Here is an 18,053-nt window from a genome sequence, read left to right on the forward strand (position 1 = left end):
ACTACTGAAGCCCGCGCACCTAGAGCCCATGCTCCGCAACAAGAGAAGCCACCACAATGAGAAGCCTGCGCACTGCAATGAAGAGTAGCCCCCGGTCGCCGCAACTAGAGAAAGCCTGCGACCCAACATAGCCAAAAATAAACAAACAAACAAATAAATAAATTTATTTTTTAAAAAAATGTGGCAAGGGGCTTCCCTGGTGGCGCAGTGGTTGAGAGTCCGCCTGCCGATGCAGGGGACAGGGTTCGTGCCCCAGTCCGGGAGGATCCCACATGCCGCGGAGCGGCTGGGCCCGTGAGCCATGGCCGCTGGGCCTGCGCGTCTGGAGCCTGTGCTCCGCAACGGGAGAGGCCACAGCAGTGAGAGGCCCACGTACCAAAAAAAAAAAAAAAATGTGGCAAAGATTGTACAACCCTGTGAATATACTAAATATACTCAAAAACACTGAGTTGTGAACTTTAAATGGGTGAATTTTATGGCTTAGAAATTATGTCTAAATAAAGTTGTTTATTTTAAAAAAAAAGCACAGCCCTGGGTACATGATGAACTCCCAATCATTATAAAAAGAGCAAAAATGTGCTCTGTACTTGAAAGGACCTTATGGGGTTTATCTCACATGATCCTGTCAATCCCTCATGAGGCAGGAACTATTATTATCCTCATGATCACACAGCTGGGATATGGCAGAGCAGGGACTGGAACCCAAGTCTTTCTGACTTCAGATCCCAACCCCTGCTGTTTTCCATAAGCCATGTTGCCTCTCTATACAGTCAATGTAACCACACTGAGTGGGTTCAATTTAGATCATAGTGGCTGTATCTAGGGAACTCTGGGTCAGCTGGGGGAGTAGTATGTAATGGCCTCTGTGCCTTAGGTAAGAAGTGCTCTAGGGGAGCACTGAGCCAGGAGCACAAACTATCAGTTCAGGAAGTCTCTACCCGCAGGCACTGTCCATGGGTCCTCGCCATGTACCCGTGCTAACTCCCTGTGACACAGCTGAACAATCAGAATAGCCAGCCTGGCAATAAGCTGCCATCAGAGGTGGCTCCCATGGGCATGTCCAATAAGCAGGTGGTGACTTCTCTCAGACAAGATCTGGAAGTCTAAAGGTGGCTTCCTTCCCTGCAAGACGGAAACATCGCCCAACATCAGGTTATCAAGGCCAGGTGATGCGCAGCCTGCCACTCGGTATTGTGATTTGCAGATCCAAGAAGCAGCATGGGGCTGTGTGGAGGAGAAAATGTGCCTGGAAAAGCCCAAATCTCCTCTGGACAAAAGGTTAGAAATGCCGGTAAAGCCAGGTGCGGTAGGCTGATGGCGGGGACAGCATGCCTCTCAGATTGTGAATCTGCTGTAAATTGCTCATCAGCTTTCCCCGAGAGGGATGCCCTAGTCTATCGCTCTGTACTCAGCTACTCGGAAGGCTGACTTAAAAGAAATGCTTGCAAAGAAACAGGACGGTGATCCAAGCAGATCAGCATATATATATGCTCAAATATATATCTCACACACACACACGCACACACACACACACACACACACAGCACAGTGTTGACCCGACCAGCTTTCTATTACTTGGCCTTGCTGTATTCTATAGTCCGATGATCATTACTGGTTATAATGACCTAGAAGACTTGGAATACGTTCATGTTCTTTCTGAATCATCATTAAAAAAAAAAAGAGTCTGTTATGTTCAGTCTAGCTTTAGCGCTCTGCATGTTGTGGAGTTTTAACTTCATGAAAATCAGTAAGCCATGCATGGGCTATGTAGTAGCCTTTAACCAATATTCAATTCACTAGACCAAACTGTTTTCTAACCATGGGAGAAAATGTAGAGTGAGTTCCTCCAACTGTGGTCCCAGTTGGGGCCCCCAAAGCCTTATTTTCCTGGATTTCCCCAGGACACGAGCGAATTCAAGGCTGGAGAGATGGTAGCTGCCTCTGGATTTCCCACCAGCGATACAGCTGGAGAACTGGTATTTGTCTGAGCCTTTCTCAAGCCCAGGTGTTGTTCTGTTGTGTCAGCTGAATTTCCTCTAAATAAATGCAAATGTACTTACTGCATTGACATTATCCCTTTAATCATCTCTCCGTATTCCCCCACTAGATTGTAAGCTCAGTGAGGGCAAGGACCACGTCTGTTACTCATGGCTCTATCCGCAAGGCCTGGCACATAATGAATAGTCGAGAAATAGTTGCTGGGTGAATAAATGAAATACCTACTGTGGGGAAACTACTGATAAAGCCTAAGAGGTAACCCTTCCATCCCACTTCCCCATTTTCCTTTTGTTTTCTCGGTCTCAAAGGAGAGGTGATGCTTTCCCTTTTCCACTTGTGGGTTTAAGAGCATCCTTTTGGCCCAGCCGGCTGAGCATTGAGTTAGCTAGCTGGCAGCCAGCAGCTGCAGAGGAACGAGAGTAGAGGGCCGGCCAGAGAGACCAGGCCCTGAGCAGGCTGGAGTTTTGGCCCCCGAGGGAAAAGCTCCGCTGAGGTTGGCAAGATTCCTGTTTCCTATAGGCCTTTGCTAAACAACAGGTAGCACTGGGGCTTCTGTTCTGATATGAAAGTGCGGGCCAATGGAGGAAACCCATCTCAACTTTGTACCAGATACTGATGGCCCCTCACTGTAACCTGGGCAGAGGTCTCCTCAGTGGTGCCGCTTGCTGTCCCCCTTGCCCGTCCTTGGGGCCATGGGATAAGATGTGCATACCAGCCCCGGACAAGCGGAGCTGTGAGGCTCACCCTGTCCCATTGGCCAAGAGCACTGGGTGGCTGCTATTGAACCCAGCATCTAACAGTCCCAAATGCCACACATCTGCGCCCCAAGCGTGGACTCAGGGCCTTGGGGAAGTGAAGCACTGCAAACAGCAGTGACACCACCATGGTCCATGTGGCTCCTGTATGGACACAGAGGCCTTGTGCTAGAGGCAGCCTGAGCCCCCGTCACTCTGCAGGCCCAAGGAGGCTCTCAGGAATCAGGGAGGGGCTCTAAAGCCATGCCCAGCATTTCTAGAAGTCTCCTTTCCAGGCTGCAACACCTCCAAGAGAAATCGATTTGCCTTTGGAACAGCTTCCCTTTTCCCTTTCTCCCTCTCTATCCTGCTCAGTAAGAGGTATCATTGGGTGTGATGACAGAGAGGAAGACCACAGGGGACACTGACAAAGCTAATGCCGGCCTTGCTTTCCTTTGGCCATCAGAGATTTGATAGTACAGATGGCCACCCGCTTCAGAGCTATTCACCTGGAGGTGTGTGGCAGCTCAGCCCCTGGGCTCCTTCTATTCTAAGTCAGTTCCTTTGCTTCTCTATGTGGAGCCTCCTTCATATGCTTTGAGGCCACCTATCCTTTCCCACATCTGTGGTGGATTGCCTTCTAATTCCTGTGGATGTGATGAGATGTAAACGTGGGCCTGTCACGACGTTCGTGATGAAGAGATCATGAGGTGAGAGGGTGGGTGTAGGTACACGGCCCACGGGGTGCTGGTCATCCATCAGGATTGTGTTTCTAGGGGCTTCCCTGGCGGTCCAGTGGTTGGGACTCCGCGCTTCCACTGCAGGGGGCCCTGCAGGTTCGATCCCTGGTCGGGGAACTAAGATCTTGCAAGCTGTGCAGCATGGCCCCCCACCACCAAGAAAAAAAGGAGTGTTTCTACTCTCAAACTCCTCGCTCTAGATCACACGGCACCACACCGTAAACCAAGACAGCTTTGAAGAGAGAAGAAAGAGTCAAGCAGCAAGGCAAGTGGATGGAGCCATCAGCACGTGAGGAGGGTGACTCCTGGGTGGTCAGTCTCAGCTTCCACCCATGATGTTTGGGTGCAGGGATGGGGAAAGCCTCGGGTCTAATACATAGAGTACCTGTTCTTTGGGTCTCCCCCTTCTCCTCCTACTCTGGTTCGGGGCAGCAGCATCTGGACTGGTCCGATTTGTCCTGAGGCCCCTGTTTGTGTCATCACCAGGACAGCCCTGAGGGGTGGCTGTACTGAGTTGCCTAACTGGGAAGCCTTCTGTTTGGGGGCAGCACTTGACCCTGTTTGTTCTCAGTGATCGTCCCCTCCTATCTCCAAGCCTCCTGCTGGATTGCATTCTGGGCCTGCACAGCCTTTCCTACCCCAGCCTTCCATGGCCTCTTACTTCAGGCAGCTCTGTCAATGCCGACTCTGATGGACAAAGAAAGGTTTTAGCTTCAGTTTCCACCTCCACTTTCAACTAAGCCAGAACACCCGTGCATCTCTCTTAGATCACTGTAGCTCTAAAGCTTTGCCTTAGATCCAATGCAATTCTCGAATTGGCTCTATGTATTGCTCGTTTGCTATTTTTATCTTATGTTCCTTGATCAACTAAGACACAAGGTATTGTCACAGGCATCCTTTGTGGGACAGGCCCATCTGAAGGCCAGCTGTCTTTTCCACTGCCTTGTGCCACGTAGGACGCAGTGGTACAGCATGGGCTCCTGGTAAACCAGGCGCTGGCAGAATGGGGTGAGCATTCCATGTCTCCAGGGTCCAAAGAGCCTCTGTTACACTGAAAACCGAGACTGAGCCCTACCTGCCTTGATCATTGGAGGTGGGAGAGGCTGGCTAGCAGGCCTGGAGAAGACCATCTTCCTGGAATCCAGCAGGAGGCGGCAGTACCCCGCAATCAGGCAGGCAAAGTTGGTGGCTTCGGGCCACTCCATCAACAGCACCAGAGGCTGGGGGAGACATGGGAGGAAATGTGAGGACACAGGAAGGAGCGGAGCAGGTGCGTGTCCAAGAGAACAAGAGCGAAGGCAAGATGACTTGCATAGTTATGAGAACATACTTTCTGAACCCCAAATTAAGGCACACAGCCTGACAAATAATTTCTTCTGATTTGAGAATTCATTTATAGTAAACTCTTACCCAGGTATCAAAACTAAATCAACCTTTAATTACACATTTAATGAACCACTTTTACTGAAAAAGACTAAAATAATATAACATCACATGACTGCTGTGTGGCTGTTTGGGTTTTTGGGGGCTCAGCAGATGTGCAGGCCTGCCGGGAGAGCAGGGCTGAACCTGGGAGTCTAGGCTAGGTTGGGGAACATCCTTGACAGGAAGTTCCTCAAGTGCACAAGCTGTCTCTTGCTCATCGCTATAACCCGTTATGGTACCCAGAACAGCCCCCCGGACATGGACACTCTGTGCAACCTGGTTCTCACTGTGTCTTCTGGGCCACAAAGTCTTTATGGTCTGCAGTCCTGCTCAGACCTTCATGCTCTCCCCCCCGTTTTCCTCTGTTTCCCAAAGTGCTCTCACGATGTTAACTGGCGCTCCTTAAAAGAGTTCCTTGGTCAAATATGTGGTGAAATGCTGAGTTAAACAAAGCTATACAGATACTTATACTTACGGGAATTCTCAGATCCTTTAATATATTAACATGCACTGTGAAACTTCAAGAGGGCTTTAGTATTCCAACTTTTTCCAATTATTTGATGGAAAAATCTAGTTTCATAGAACATCTCATGGCAGTAGGGTTGCCTTTTCTGTTTTGTCTTGTTTAACCCACGTTGGAAAATACTAGCATACCCTGTTGACTTCTGTTCCTGACCGTAAATCAGTCAAATTAATCTTGGCGTTAGCTAGTTGACTGCTTCAGAGACCTGGCAACGATATACCCCCCAAATCAGTACCTTTTAAAGAAACCTTCCCAATATCTACATTGTAATTTTATGGTTTGAAAATAAATCTGGGTCAGACTGAAGTCAGCCATGAGAGTATTCTCCCTGCCATAGGGCAGTGGCCTCCAGATAAAGACCACTGAAGGCTGGCTGAAGAGGGAGCCATGGGGTCGTGGGGCATCTCGTCTTTTGAGGGTTTCCGGACCAGGCATTAAGAGCTAAAAGAATTAAGAGCAGGGAATGAGTCTCTTCTCTGACTAGTGAGGGGTGAGGAGTGAGGTGAGGGGTGATTAGGGCCCCCACTAGGGTACTGGCAGTAAAAAGGGACATAATGAAGACTTGATGGAACTTGGTCACCAACTAGACTAGCCTTCTTTGGCTGGATCATCACCTTGGGAACAGTTCTGAATCCAAACCAGCTCAGCTTTTAGCTAAAGTTGTACCAGTTTTCTTTGCTATTTCTCAGGATCCTGACACATAGCTTGAGTTGAATATTTTCAGTTCATATAGACCAGGGGTTGGCAAACTTTTTCTGCAAAGGGCTAGATCGTAAATATTTTAGGCCTTGTGGGACACACGGGCTGTGTTGCAAGACCTCTGCTATTGTAGTGTGAGAAAAGCCATAGATCATCTGTAAGCTAAACAAATGGATGTGACGGTATTCTAAGAAAACTGTTTCCAGAAATAAGCAGTGGCGGGTCAGGTTTGGTTCATGGGCCATAGTTTGCCACCTGATCTAAGAGAAAAGCTTCTTTCCAGTTAAATACAATTGTCTGTATTCATTTTCACACCTCTCAGCTTGTTTCATTTGTCAACAGTGATCTCCTTGTCCACTGGAAATTCTTCTCTTGGCTTCTGTTTCTGTGAGGTGACACTGTGCTCTGGTTCTATAAATCTCTGACCACCTCCATCTCTGTCTCTCTCTTCTTGTGCAACCTCCCCACCCGATGTTCCAGGCTCAGTGCTCAGCCCTCAGTTCTCCGCGAGGGCATCAACTTTCACTTTTGAGCTGGGGATCCCAAAGTCACCATCTCTAGTCTATTTCCCCCTTGAACTCTTCCTATCTCAGAGCTCGTACAGTGCTGGGTCTATATCATACAGTCTCGTGCTGGATCGAATCCTCTCTTGAGTTGTTTAATAGTTATTGTTCATCCAATTATACAGCACGCCACGGTAAGGCATTCAGATTCTGCCCCACAGGCAGTGAGTTAGCGATGCTCCTATGGAACTCATTCAATACCATCAGGAAAAAAAAGGAACCATCCATACTCGGAAGAGCAATGTCTCCTTTCTCCAGTGAGAAAGGGACCAGGGATGAGATGTTACCTTTGGGTCATCATTTGGAAGGGGCAGAGGGGATGTCTGTACCTCCAGTTAATGCATGCTTCTTAATCACAACAGAATGGTCAACTCTGGGTACAACAAAGTAGAGACAGAAGGGGAATAGAATGGGGGTGGGGGAGAATAAGATGCCCTTCCTTTCTGCCTCACCCCCTCCCACCAATGACAGAGGTTTGGGTATGGATAGCTGCTACCGCCATTACTATGAGGTCCCAAGACCTGCTAAGCTGGCCTCCAGAGCATTCACAGACATCATGGCCGTCCCTGCTGCCACTGCTTTATTTCGGACCCTCAACATCTTCCTCCAAGGCCAAAACTTCTCAAGGTGTATGTGAATGGGTCACAAGTGTGCTGAGATCCTAAGCCCCTCAGCTTCTGGGTCCTGTTGCCTCTGGCCACAAGGTACCTCATCTGTTTATTCCAGTGGGCCGTACAAATTGTGGCATTTTCATGATATGGAAAAGGTGGGGACACACTAACCTCAAGACCTTCGGTAGCCTCCTGATCGGCCTCTCTGCTTCTAGGCTCTACCCACTTCACCTCCATATTGCTGCCTGAGTGTCTTCCTAAAACACAACTCTCACTTAAAATCTTTAATAGCACATCACCTAAAACCCACTGCCTTCCAACATCACACAAAGCCTCTTGTGACCCAACCTATAGCTCCAAGCATATCTCCCACTAACTCTGCCCTCCTCCCGCCACTGTCCCTCACCGTATGCTCCAGCAACACCACCTCATTTACAGGGTGCTAGAGAGGTCTTGTTGTTTTACCCATTCATACCTTAACCTATGTTGTTCCCTCTGACTGAAATGCTCCCGTGCCCCACTCTGTCCACCCAGCAAGCTGCTACGCACTGGCTAGATGGCTCATGGACCACGCGACCCGTTGAGAGGTGCAGCTGTGCATCCCAGAATGGGGCCAACGCAGGTCCTGCCCTCGTGGAGTTTATAAACCATCAGGAAATAAGACATAAATGAAGGGAATTTCCTGGCGGTCCAGTGGTTAGGACTCAGCGCTTTCACTGTGGTGGCCTGGGTTCAATCCCTGGTCGGAGAACTAAGATCCCACAAGCCTCGTGGTGTGGCCAAAAAAAAAAAAAAAAAAACAAAGACATAAATGAAATAATCACACAGAGGAATATGATTGCAAGGTATGATAAGCACTATGAAGGAAAAGTAGAGAGACCTACCAGAACACAGAATACCCTGGACTGGGGGATGGGTGGATGGGTGGGTGTGAATGTGTGCATGTGTGACTACTTTGGTTTCAGAAGCTGGAGGGAGCTTCTTTGAGGAAATGGCATTGGCTGACAAACAGAATGAGAGACCACTGGACCAAAGCACAGGCTGACTGGCTGACTGACTGATGGACAGACTGACAGACTAGCTGGCTGCAGAGTAGCCTGACTCGCTGATGTCCTTGCTGACGAGCCGTCTGCAGGACAGGCACAATGCCTCCCAGCCTGACATCCTGACCGGTTAGCCGCCTGGCTGGCTGGTCTGCTGGCCGATGGACAGATCGGAGGCTGAGTGCCTAACTGGCTGATGGACTTAACTGTCTGCCTTCAATTTCCCCTCTTCTCTCTTACCCCCAGTACAGCCCAATGTCGGTAATAAAACAGCATGAAGGCAAAACCTTGTGCCCAGAGAGGGCCGAACACAGCCCGAACTGGTTCAGCACAGCACATCAGCAGCCTCTCGTCTGCATCCACCCACAGCCCACTGGGTCCCAGCACCGGCCAAATGCAGCTGGCGAAAGGGACACAGAAGCAATTTTTGCCAGCAGGGGTAAAAATCACATCAAAGGCAGGCAAGCAAAGAGACCGGATAGGTTTTCTTAGAAACCTTCAGAAACAACATTTTATTTTAAATAGAATTTTAATGATCATGACGTCTAATGTAATGCTTGTCCCGACAGAAAGCACGAGAGCAATAAGGCTCAAACACGAGAAGAGGAGACACACTGGACCGCAAGAGATCCCTTGGGACTTTCCTTTGATGGTTTACTTTCTCCCCTTACGGGCTCCTGCGGTAATGGGGTATGGTAGTGGCCCAGAGCTGTCTCATTCCCAGACTGTGCTGTCTCCTGAAGAAAGATATTTGCATACTACCTCACGTTTGCCCCACTAAGAGCAAGTAAGCTGAGTGAAAACTGTAACTAAATATGCCCAGGCCATCTTCAAATGGAAAAGGAGAAAAGGAGAATGGAGTTGGAGGCATGGCCAGCCCTGAGATGGTACAGCAGGCATTAATTTGACATGCTCTAGCCCCATCTCCTTCCTGGGGTGCCCTGGGAGCTCAAACGCAGCCAGCACTTTGGGATGCCAGCTAGGGAGGGGACTGGCTTTGGGGTAGCCTTACCTCATGCTAGCATCCCTGAAAACAGGGGAAAAAAATCGGAATCCAGGGGCCTGGAGGAGTAAGTGTACAAGATGATGGTCCTTGAGTCCCAGGGGACCGGTACCTTTGAGTTCTTGCCTCCACAGCACTCACTCAGCAAAGTGCAACCTTCTCGTAGCCCCCTCCATGCACCAACACGATGTCCTGTTTATCCTGCGATGTAGGCTCTCACCTCTTCACCCACCCACGATTTGGACCGTCCGTGTGCTGTGTGCGCAGCACTGTCGTTCAGTGCACTCAGGATATAGGCAGCAGGCAGTAAGGGTTACGTATGACTTATGCTTTGTGTGTGCAAGACAGCAATGTGTAAGGGGATACGCATGCACTCTTAGTGATTCTATGTTTCATCCTCACTCTTTCTTTTCCATTACCACTGCTATTCCTCCAGCTCAGGCCCTGCCCTTGTCACTTCACACCTGCACTAGCACTACGATCCCCTCCCCGCCTCCCTGGCTTGGCACTAGCCTTGCAGACATCCGTCTGGTACACTGGTCCCAGTCAGCTTCCATCCTGTCACTCCTCTCTTCAAGGGCCTACAGTGGATTCCCACTAGGATTCTCAATTCCTCGGACTGGCCTTCGAAGCTTTTCACCAGCTTGTTCTGCCCACTGCCAATCTCTCTCCAATCTCTTTTCTCATTATTCTCCTCTCCAGTCAAGCAACTATGCTCATCGACCTGCACATATGGCTTACTTATTTCTGTGCTTACTCTCTTCCTGTGAACACATCCCACTTCTCCCTGCTAATCCATGCCTATCACTTCAAGATCCAGCTTCAAACACCCTCTTGTGGGAAGCCAGTTCTGGTTAACCCCTTCCTCTTCTTTTGTTCCATGTTCCACACCACACTTACCTACAAAATTTTACTTCATATGAACTTCTCCTCATTGCTGTTTTGCTTCGGCAAAAATAACAGGTCTCGTTTGTTGACTACTTGCTCTGTGTCAGGCAGTGTCCTAAGACGTTTTACCTACATTTTCTCATTTAATCCTGAACGACAACCTATGGAGGAAGGCACTCCATTTTGCAGTTGAGGAAATCAGGGTTCACAGAAGTTAAGACACCTTTTCAAGGCCACACAGCTAGGAAGTGGTAGAGCTGGGATTTGAACCTGGTCTGTCTGATTCCAGAACTCCATACATGTTCCAATGTGGTGTGATTAAGGCAGGTCATGTGCCTTTGTGAGTCTCCCCACTAAGAGCGAGACCCCTCCTGGGCAGCATTCATGCCCACAACTGTGGCCAGATCACTCCTAGAAATGAGAATAGTGTTCCTCACTCAGGCAACATCCACTGACCCTGCTTGGGCTGGTTCCTCCCAGAGCTTTGGACCCAGAGGTCAGTGGTTCTCAAACCTGGCTGTACTACAGAATCACCTGGGAAGTGAAAAAGAAATAAATCCTGACGCTCAGGCTGTACCCTGACCAATTAAATCACAATCTCTGGGAGTAGGGTCCAGTCATCTGTATTTTTTAAAAGCTCTCAAGGAAATTCTATTGTGTAGCCAACAGTGAGAATCACTCGTAGAACATAGGAGACTTGGTTGGAAAGGTGTTTCTCAGTTTTAAACCCTTTTTATTTCTCAGGAAGCCACATCTCCCCTGAATGTCTTGTCTTTCCTCCCACGCTTCCCTACCTGTCCGTTTGGCTTTTTACCCAGCAACATCTGAGGAGGGCAGCAATCATTGGTTGAGGAAGTGGCCACAAGCCAATGTAATACCAGCTCCGGGCAGGTTCCTAAACCAATGGGAAGCCTGTGAATCACAGGTGGAAAACTTAACATATTAAAGCTTCCTGGGTTTCACAAAGACACAAATAAATAATTTGCTCTTTTAGAAAGAGCAAACGTTCCACCTGTTAATCTGCTAACAATATCTCCCCCCGGGAAATCCTTTAAGAAAGGAAAGTTGCACCTCCTCTAAGAGCATCCGCCAGCTGGCAGGCAGGCCTTCCGCCACCCACGCTGGTCACTGGGTGTTGAAACAGGAGAGCCATGGAGGAGGCGGCTGGCCACGGCTGTCAGACTCTGCACAGGCGACAGCTGCTTGCCAGTCTGAACGAGCTGATCTATGGGAAAGGTTCTAAGATTCGAGAAGAGCTGGACTCTGGGAGGTGAAATGGGGACGAGGTTCTGCCTGCTCCCTGCCTCCCCAGGCCCCCTTGGTTCTGTCCACATACTCAGACACCCTCTCCTCCATGGATCCAAGTGTGCACGCCTACGGCAGAGCTCCCTAACTGGCATGCACATATCCCTTCAGCCTCGGGGGCAGCCAGGCGGGGCCTGGGGTGGCCAGAGTCCCCGGGGCTGGTCCATTTAACCCAGTGTCCTGCATGAGTATAATTTTCTCTGTGTGCTGTGACACGAGAAAGATTGGGAAGCAATGGCCTGGGAGGTAGCTCCAAGTTCCCCAATCCCCCTGCCCATTGCTGGAAACCTGTCACAGGTTGATCAGACACTTTCTAGCCTTCCCTAGCACCGCCTGATCTTAATATGGGGTCAAGACAGTGTCCCAGAGGGTTGAGAACAGAAAGAAAGATGAGCCCCCAAAGGCCCAGGGTCTGAACCACTTCAGAATCACTGAACCCCACCTAAGGGGTTGACACTCTGTTTCTCAAGTTTACTTCTTCCTCCGTTCCCAAGGCCTGTTCCTGGGAAGAAGTAGCCCCTCGAAGCCGCGCTTACCTTGGCATCCATGATGCTGGTCTCCACCCGGGCCACGCCCTGGTTCTCCCGGAACAGCTGGATCTTGCTGATCTTGCTGAACTCGGACAGCACAGTGGTGAGGTTGGTTTTGAGGTCAATAACATGGCTGATGCCATGACGGGGTCCCACTAGGAGGGTGGTGGCCGACTGCTTCTCATCCTGGTGCCCCAGCGTGGTGGGCAGCATTCAAAGAAAGAAGGGCAGAGGAAGTGAGGAGAGGAGGCGGAAGGAGGAAATAGAAAACAGGCGTTGGACCGGTTCTGCTGGAAGGTCTGGAAACATCTGGAGCTCAGTGCCAGGGCCAGAGGACAACCTCGAGGGGAAAATGGTCTGGGACGCCCTTGTTCTCAGGCCAGGGCCCCGGATCATCGGTCCAAATGGACACATTAGCCTCAGCAGAAGGGAGAGTGAAGAGGGCAGCAGCAGGGCTGGTTCTAGCAAAATCGTCAAATAGGTGAGGTTTATTTTGGCGCCTTGGAAGCACCCTCTTCCTACCAAGCCCCAGGGATTTTCCATTTGTTGCCTCAGGCCACTCAAGGCTCCCACCTGGTGCTCTGTCTGAACAGGTGGCATCCTGTGTTTGGTCTTTACCCTCCCTCACCAACAGCCACTTGAACTTGCACTTCTCACCTGGTGCTAAAAGCTGAAGTGACAAAGTAACTCTGCCCAAGGTGTCAAAGGTTGACTGGGCGCTTAATGACTGGAGGAGTGGAGGGGGACCTCCCTCCCTAAGAAGATATTTGCCCTTTAATAGGCATTACAGCAGTCTTACCCCAGAGGAATGACCTATAAGAATTTCAGCACTGGGCTTTCCATAATCCTCAAATCCCAGTATGTAAATGGCCACCTCTGCGCCTGATGGACTGGATTCCCTTAAGTGGTCGTGACAGGCTCCTTAGCGCCATCAAGCCTGAGCCCTCTGCCGGCCCATTCCCTGGCATTAGCATCATTCCCGAGGAACCTATTCCATCTGCTCTAGACGCTTCGGTAAGCGGCTTTCCATCAGTTGCCCCACGAGCATGACAGCATGTTCCCCAGAGCGTGACAAGCACCTGGATCCAGTCAGCAAGATGATTTGAATTTCCTTTCACCGAGGCTCACTCGGGTAAACTAGCCTGGGGCACAGTCTTAGGGGGACCACTTGTGCCCCGCTGGAGAGGAGCGTTGCTATAGTGAAGGCCCTGGCAGGGAGGGGGGAGGTCTGGGCTAGGGGATTGAGGGAATATGGGTAAGAGCAATGAAACAGGGCAGGGGTCGGCAAACTCTGGCCCACAGGCCAAATCCAGCCCTCTGCCAGTTTTTGTCCAGCTCACGGACTAAGAATGGTTTTATACATTTTTAAATGCTTGGAAAAAATTCAAAAGAACCGTATTTTGTGACATGTGAAAATCACATGAAATTCACATTTCAGTGTCCCGTAAACAAAGAGATATTGGAACACAGCCAGGCCCATGTGTCTATGCGTTGTCGACGGCTGCTTTCATGCTGCAATGGCAGGGCTGAGTAGTTGCGACAGGGACCTTCATGGCCTGCCGGCCAGGCCTAAACTATTCACTTATCTGGCCCTTTATAAAAAAAGTTTGCTAACCTCTGAAATTGAGAAAAGGGGGCACAAAAGAGCCTAGAGGGATACTGTAAACAAATATAGCCTCCTACTTTACATTTTATCTTTTCTTTTTGTCCGCATCGCGAGGCTTGCGGGGTCTTAATTCCCCAACCAGGGATCGAACCCAGGCCCTGGGCAGTAACAGCGCGGAGTCCTAGTCACTGGACCGCTGGGGAATTCCTGAAATTTTTTATTTTATTTTTTTGCCTCCTACTTTCACCATTTTACCAGAGGCGGGACCAGAGCACCACGGGAGGGAAGAGGGAGAAGAAGGAGGAAGAGGACAGAGCATGCCACCTGAAAGATCTAATGGAGTCTATCCTGTCCCCCCAGCCAAGGACAAGCGCCCCCGAAGGGTTCCCTCCCCCTTGCTGCCCTCACTGACCAGGCCCACAGTGTTGAACAAAACGCCCGTGAACGTCGGAAGTTCATTCAGAATTCGAAGATACTGGAGTTTGGCCTGAATTGCAGAGCCCTGTGGAAACAACCGACTCAGAAATATGAGAAACTTGAGGTGCACAGGAAAAGCAAACCCATGTTCCCAGGAAGGAGGGTCAACAGCTTAGGACAGGCACTAGTCAGACCAGTCAGAAAGCCCCACTGTGGGACGCTCGGGAGAACCACAGGAAGGTTCCAGTTTGGACAGCTCTTGCCAGACTCTAGCATCCCATCTCCCTTCCTAAACCCTCCTCCTATCCCCTGATCTTCATTCCTGAAGAATCCAGCTTACTCATTTTGTTCCTCGGTTAATTTCGACGCCCTTCCCCAACTCCAACACCCCACGACATCTATACCTCTCTCCTGAGATCCCTGATGGCCACTAGGTACTGGCCCTCCCCAACTGGGGGTCGCACTCAGTACCTTTATCCTGAGCACCTCGAAGTCCCGAGCCTGCTCTTCCTCTGGCAGAAAAGTCTCCATCAGTGGTACCCGCATCCCCCGGGCACTTGAGCCAGAAACCTGTGAGTCACACTGGACTCCTCCCTCAGCCTCTCACCTGAGGGCCACCAGTCACCAGATCATCTTGATTCTACCTCCTAACTCCCTCTCCACCCTACCCATCCCTCTTCTCTAGCCCCGTGGTCATTGCCTGGATGTCCCCCACTTGCATCACGGTGGCAGCCGGGTTACCTTCAGTACTAACCCTCCTTTCCCTCCATCCGTCCACATTTTCAGTTAGAGGGAACAGCCTAAAACATAATCACACCACTGGCCGCTTAAACCCTTCAGTGGCTCCATGCTGCCTACAGGGTGAAGGATAACCCCTTTCCACGGCACACGAGGCCCTCCGTGAACAGGTTCCTGCCAACCTCTTTGGCCTCCTCTCTCGCCCGCACCCCACTCAGGCAGCTTCCTCGAACCCTCCGCACTGGTTTATGCTGATCTCTTTGGATCTCCCTGCCTGGGAAAGTCTTCCTCCCTGCAACTCATCTAGACAAACTTCTATCTGTCCTTTAAGACCCAACTCTGGCATCAAATGCACCGATTCCTGGCCTTTTCCATCTCCTGCAGGCTGGGCTGGCTGCTGTTCCTCCGCGCTTCCAGGGCACCTGCACTGGTCGCACTGTGTTGTGACTACCTCTTGTTTCCCCACCAGCCTGTGCCTGACTTGAGGGCAGAGACCGGGCCTTCTTCATCTTTGTATCTCCAGCCCAAGCACTGGGGGTGGGGGGCGCTCAGAAAAAGTGTTTGCTGAGGAGATGGTTGGGAGCCCTGAAGCTCTCAGCTGGGAAGAAAACAATCTGATTAAATATGCACAGCAAAGTAGGAATGGCTTAACTCTCCGGGGAAATCTGCATCTTAAAAGAGAAGCTAGTTGGTAATGCAGGGAATCTGACATGGGTGGAATATAAGGGGGCAACTGTGTCCAGTGTCTCCATCTGCATGTGGATTCTGGTGCCCCTCACCACCCGCCTGCCTCCTAGGCAAGCAGACTGAGCCTTGCAAGCCTGAGAAGGGCCTGCGGGGCTGGGAAGGCAGGGAATGGGAAAGTGCAGGAGAGCACAGCAGTGACCTGAGTCCTCCACCTGCCACCCGGCGACCCATTCTCCAGGTCAGGCCTTGTCCCATGGGGCTGGGCTTTTATCTCCCAGAATTCCCTGTACCAGGGCTGATGAATTAGAAAGCTGATGAGGGACAGAGCACTTGTTTCCGTGGGTAACATGTCTCCCCAGGGTCCAGTGCTGTCCACACGACAAGTACTTCATCAGCACTGACTAAATGGGTGGAACGACCCAAGAATATTCTCCTCCTGCACCTCTGTCCCTTTGCTTTGAGGACCCTGGGCTCTCCCAGTGACTTGCCACTGAGCAGTCTCTGGGGGTGTCTCAGGCTTGGGGAAAACCCCTCTCCACAATCATGCCCCATATCTGGCCAAGCTAGATGTGTATCCAAGTCACAAACAGTGGGGAGGGTTCCCCAGAAGACCACACCTGCTGGGAAACCACACAGGAGTCCCCCATGGCCACTAGTGCCCGAGCAGGGTGCCCGGTGGCCTACTCTGGATACCTTGGTGCTGCTGGAAGGATGTGTTTGGTGCGCCTTCAGCTGCTGAGAGAGAGATTTCCGGAGGTTCTTCTCTTTGATGCCCTGTAGGAGGGAGGGGGGAAGAAAGGGTTCCAGGCCCCACTCCTTCCTAAAAGCAGAAGAAAAGTAAGAAATTAGAGAGACAAGGTGAGACAGAGAAAGCAAAATGGTTAAGACAGAAACTAGCTGAAATATGAGACAGAGATGGAGGAATGGAGATTAGGAAAGAGAGACAGAGAGGGGCTGGAGGCAGGCGAGTAACATTGGCCACAGTTCTCTAGTAGAAGCTGTAGCCCAAGGGCATCCTGGTCTAGGTGTGAGGAATTCCAATTCTCACTCCCATCCCAGGCCCACATTCCTAAAACGCAGAGCACAGCTCAACCACTGCACCTTCTCCCTACACAGCTATTTGCCCCCATCCTGAAGGGCCCTGGCGCAACTCACTCCACATTCTTGAGTGAGATCTTCTGACTAGGTCGAGTAGCTGAGACAGTGATATAGATGTGGAGGGCAGCAAGGCCCAAAAGCATCTCTGGCTTGGGGTCCATTCCAAAGCGTTCTCGGATGACATCGTTCCGACTCTGTGAGAGAGGGCAGTCCAAACCCGTCAGTTAAAGGAGACGTTCCCTCCCCACCCCCCACCCCACCCCACGGACTCCCTTATATCCTAGAAAAAACTCGTGGTGTAAGTGAGCATCCTAGATCAAGCGGAAGAGGAAGATTCTGCCCTTGGGGAAGAGGTAACAGAGGAACCTCAGGTCTCAGAGACACTATTTGCTTCATTCAGTGGATACTGGACAGCCCCCTTCTCAGTGACTGGTACACACAATGGCAAGGCACAAATGCTCAGAACATCTAGGGCGCTGCAAAAGTGAGACATGGCACCACTCCCTTTCTTTCCTCCTGTTACAAGAGACCTTTCTGCCTTTTCTCTGGGGCCTATACTCACCGCCCCCCAGCCCCAGCCATGGGAGGCTCCTCTACCAGCTCAGACGGGAACAAAGGAAGAGAGACATTGGGAGGGATTCTCTACAGGTCTCTGGCCCAGAAGCCCACAGTGAGAGATGGATTGCAGGGATGGGGCAGATATTCTTTCCTTGGGGTCTGCAGATCAAAGCAGTGATGAGTCAGTCTTCCCTACGCTATCTTAAAAAGGGTCTCCTGGAACTACTGGCCAAAGGTATGACAACCCCCAAACCCTGAAGGTCAGAATCCCAGCTATCAAGGATTCAGCCTTGGTTAGACCAGTTGCCCATTGTGCTGAGGTGAAACCAGGATGAGCTAAGAGACTAGAGAGCCACAGTGGTATCACTACAGCATAGGAGAGAGTGTAAAAGGAATACTCCATCAGTGATCATCTATGCAGAAAATCCAATGGAATCTACAAAAAAAAAAAACTACTAGAACTAATGAGTTAGCAAGGTTGCAGGATATAAGATCAATATACAAAACCAACTGTATTTCTACATGCTTGCAACAATCAGAAATTAAAGTTAAAATCAAAACCATTTACAATAGCATCAAAAAATGAAATAATTAAGGATAAATCTGTCAAAACATGTGAAAGACCTGTACATTGAAAAGTAGAAAACACTGCTGAGAAAAATTAGAGAAGACCTAAATAGATATATATTGTGTTCATGGGTTGGAAGAGTCAAACCAATGTATAGATTCAACACAATCCCAATCAGAATCTCGGCAGGTTTTTGGTAGAAATTAACAAACTAATTCTAAAATTCACATAGAAATGCAAAGGACCTAGAATGGCCAAAACAACTTTGAAAAAGAACAAAGTTGGAGAACAAACACTACCTGATTTTAAGACTTATTAT

General features: G+C 50.0%; 1 protein-coding gene across 1 annotated transcript in view; it reads right to left on the minus strand.

The window, feature by feature from the left end:
• Positions 1-18,053, minus strand: part of FRMPD3 (FERM and PDZ domain containing 3) — a 64,130-nt gene that overhangs the window by 19,183 nt on the left and 26,894 nt on the right. The window contains 5 exon segments of the mRNA XM_022556753.2: positions 4,548-4,692; positions 12,069-12,248; positions 14,081-14,170; positions 16,204-16,330; positions 16,666-16,802. Coding sequence (XP_022412461.2) covers positions 4,548-4,692; positions 12,069-12,248; positions 14,081-14,170; positions 16,204-16,330; positions 16,666-16,802 — 679 coding nt within the window.

The sequence above is a fragment of the Delphinapterus leucas genome, chromosome X (genome assembly GCF_059928025.1).
Source record: "Delphinapterus leucas isolate spDelLeu-1000000601 "Yukka" chromosome X, BTC_Dleu_Yukka2, whole genome shotgun sequence".
In the NCBI taxonomy this organism is placed as follows: domain Eukaryota; kingdom Metazoa; phylum Chordata; class Mammalia; order Artiodactyla; family Monodontidae; genus Delphinapterus; species Delphinapterus leucas.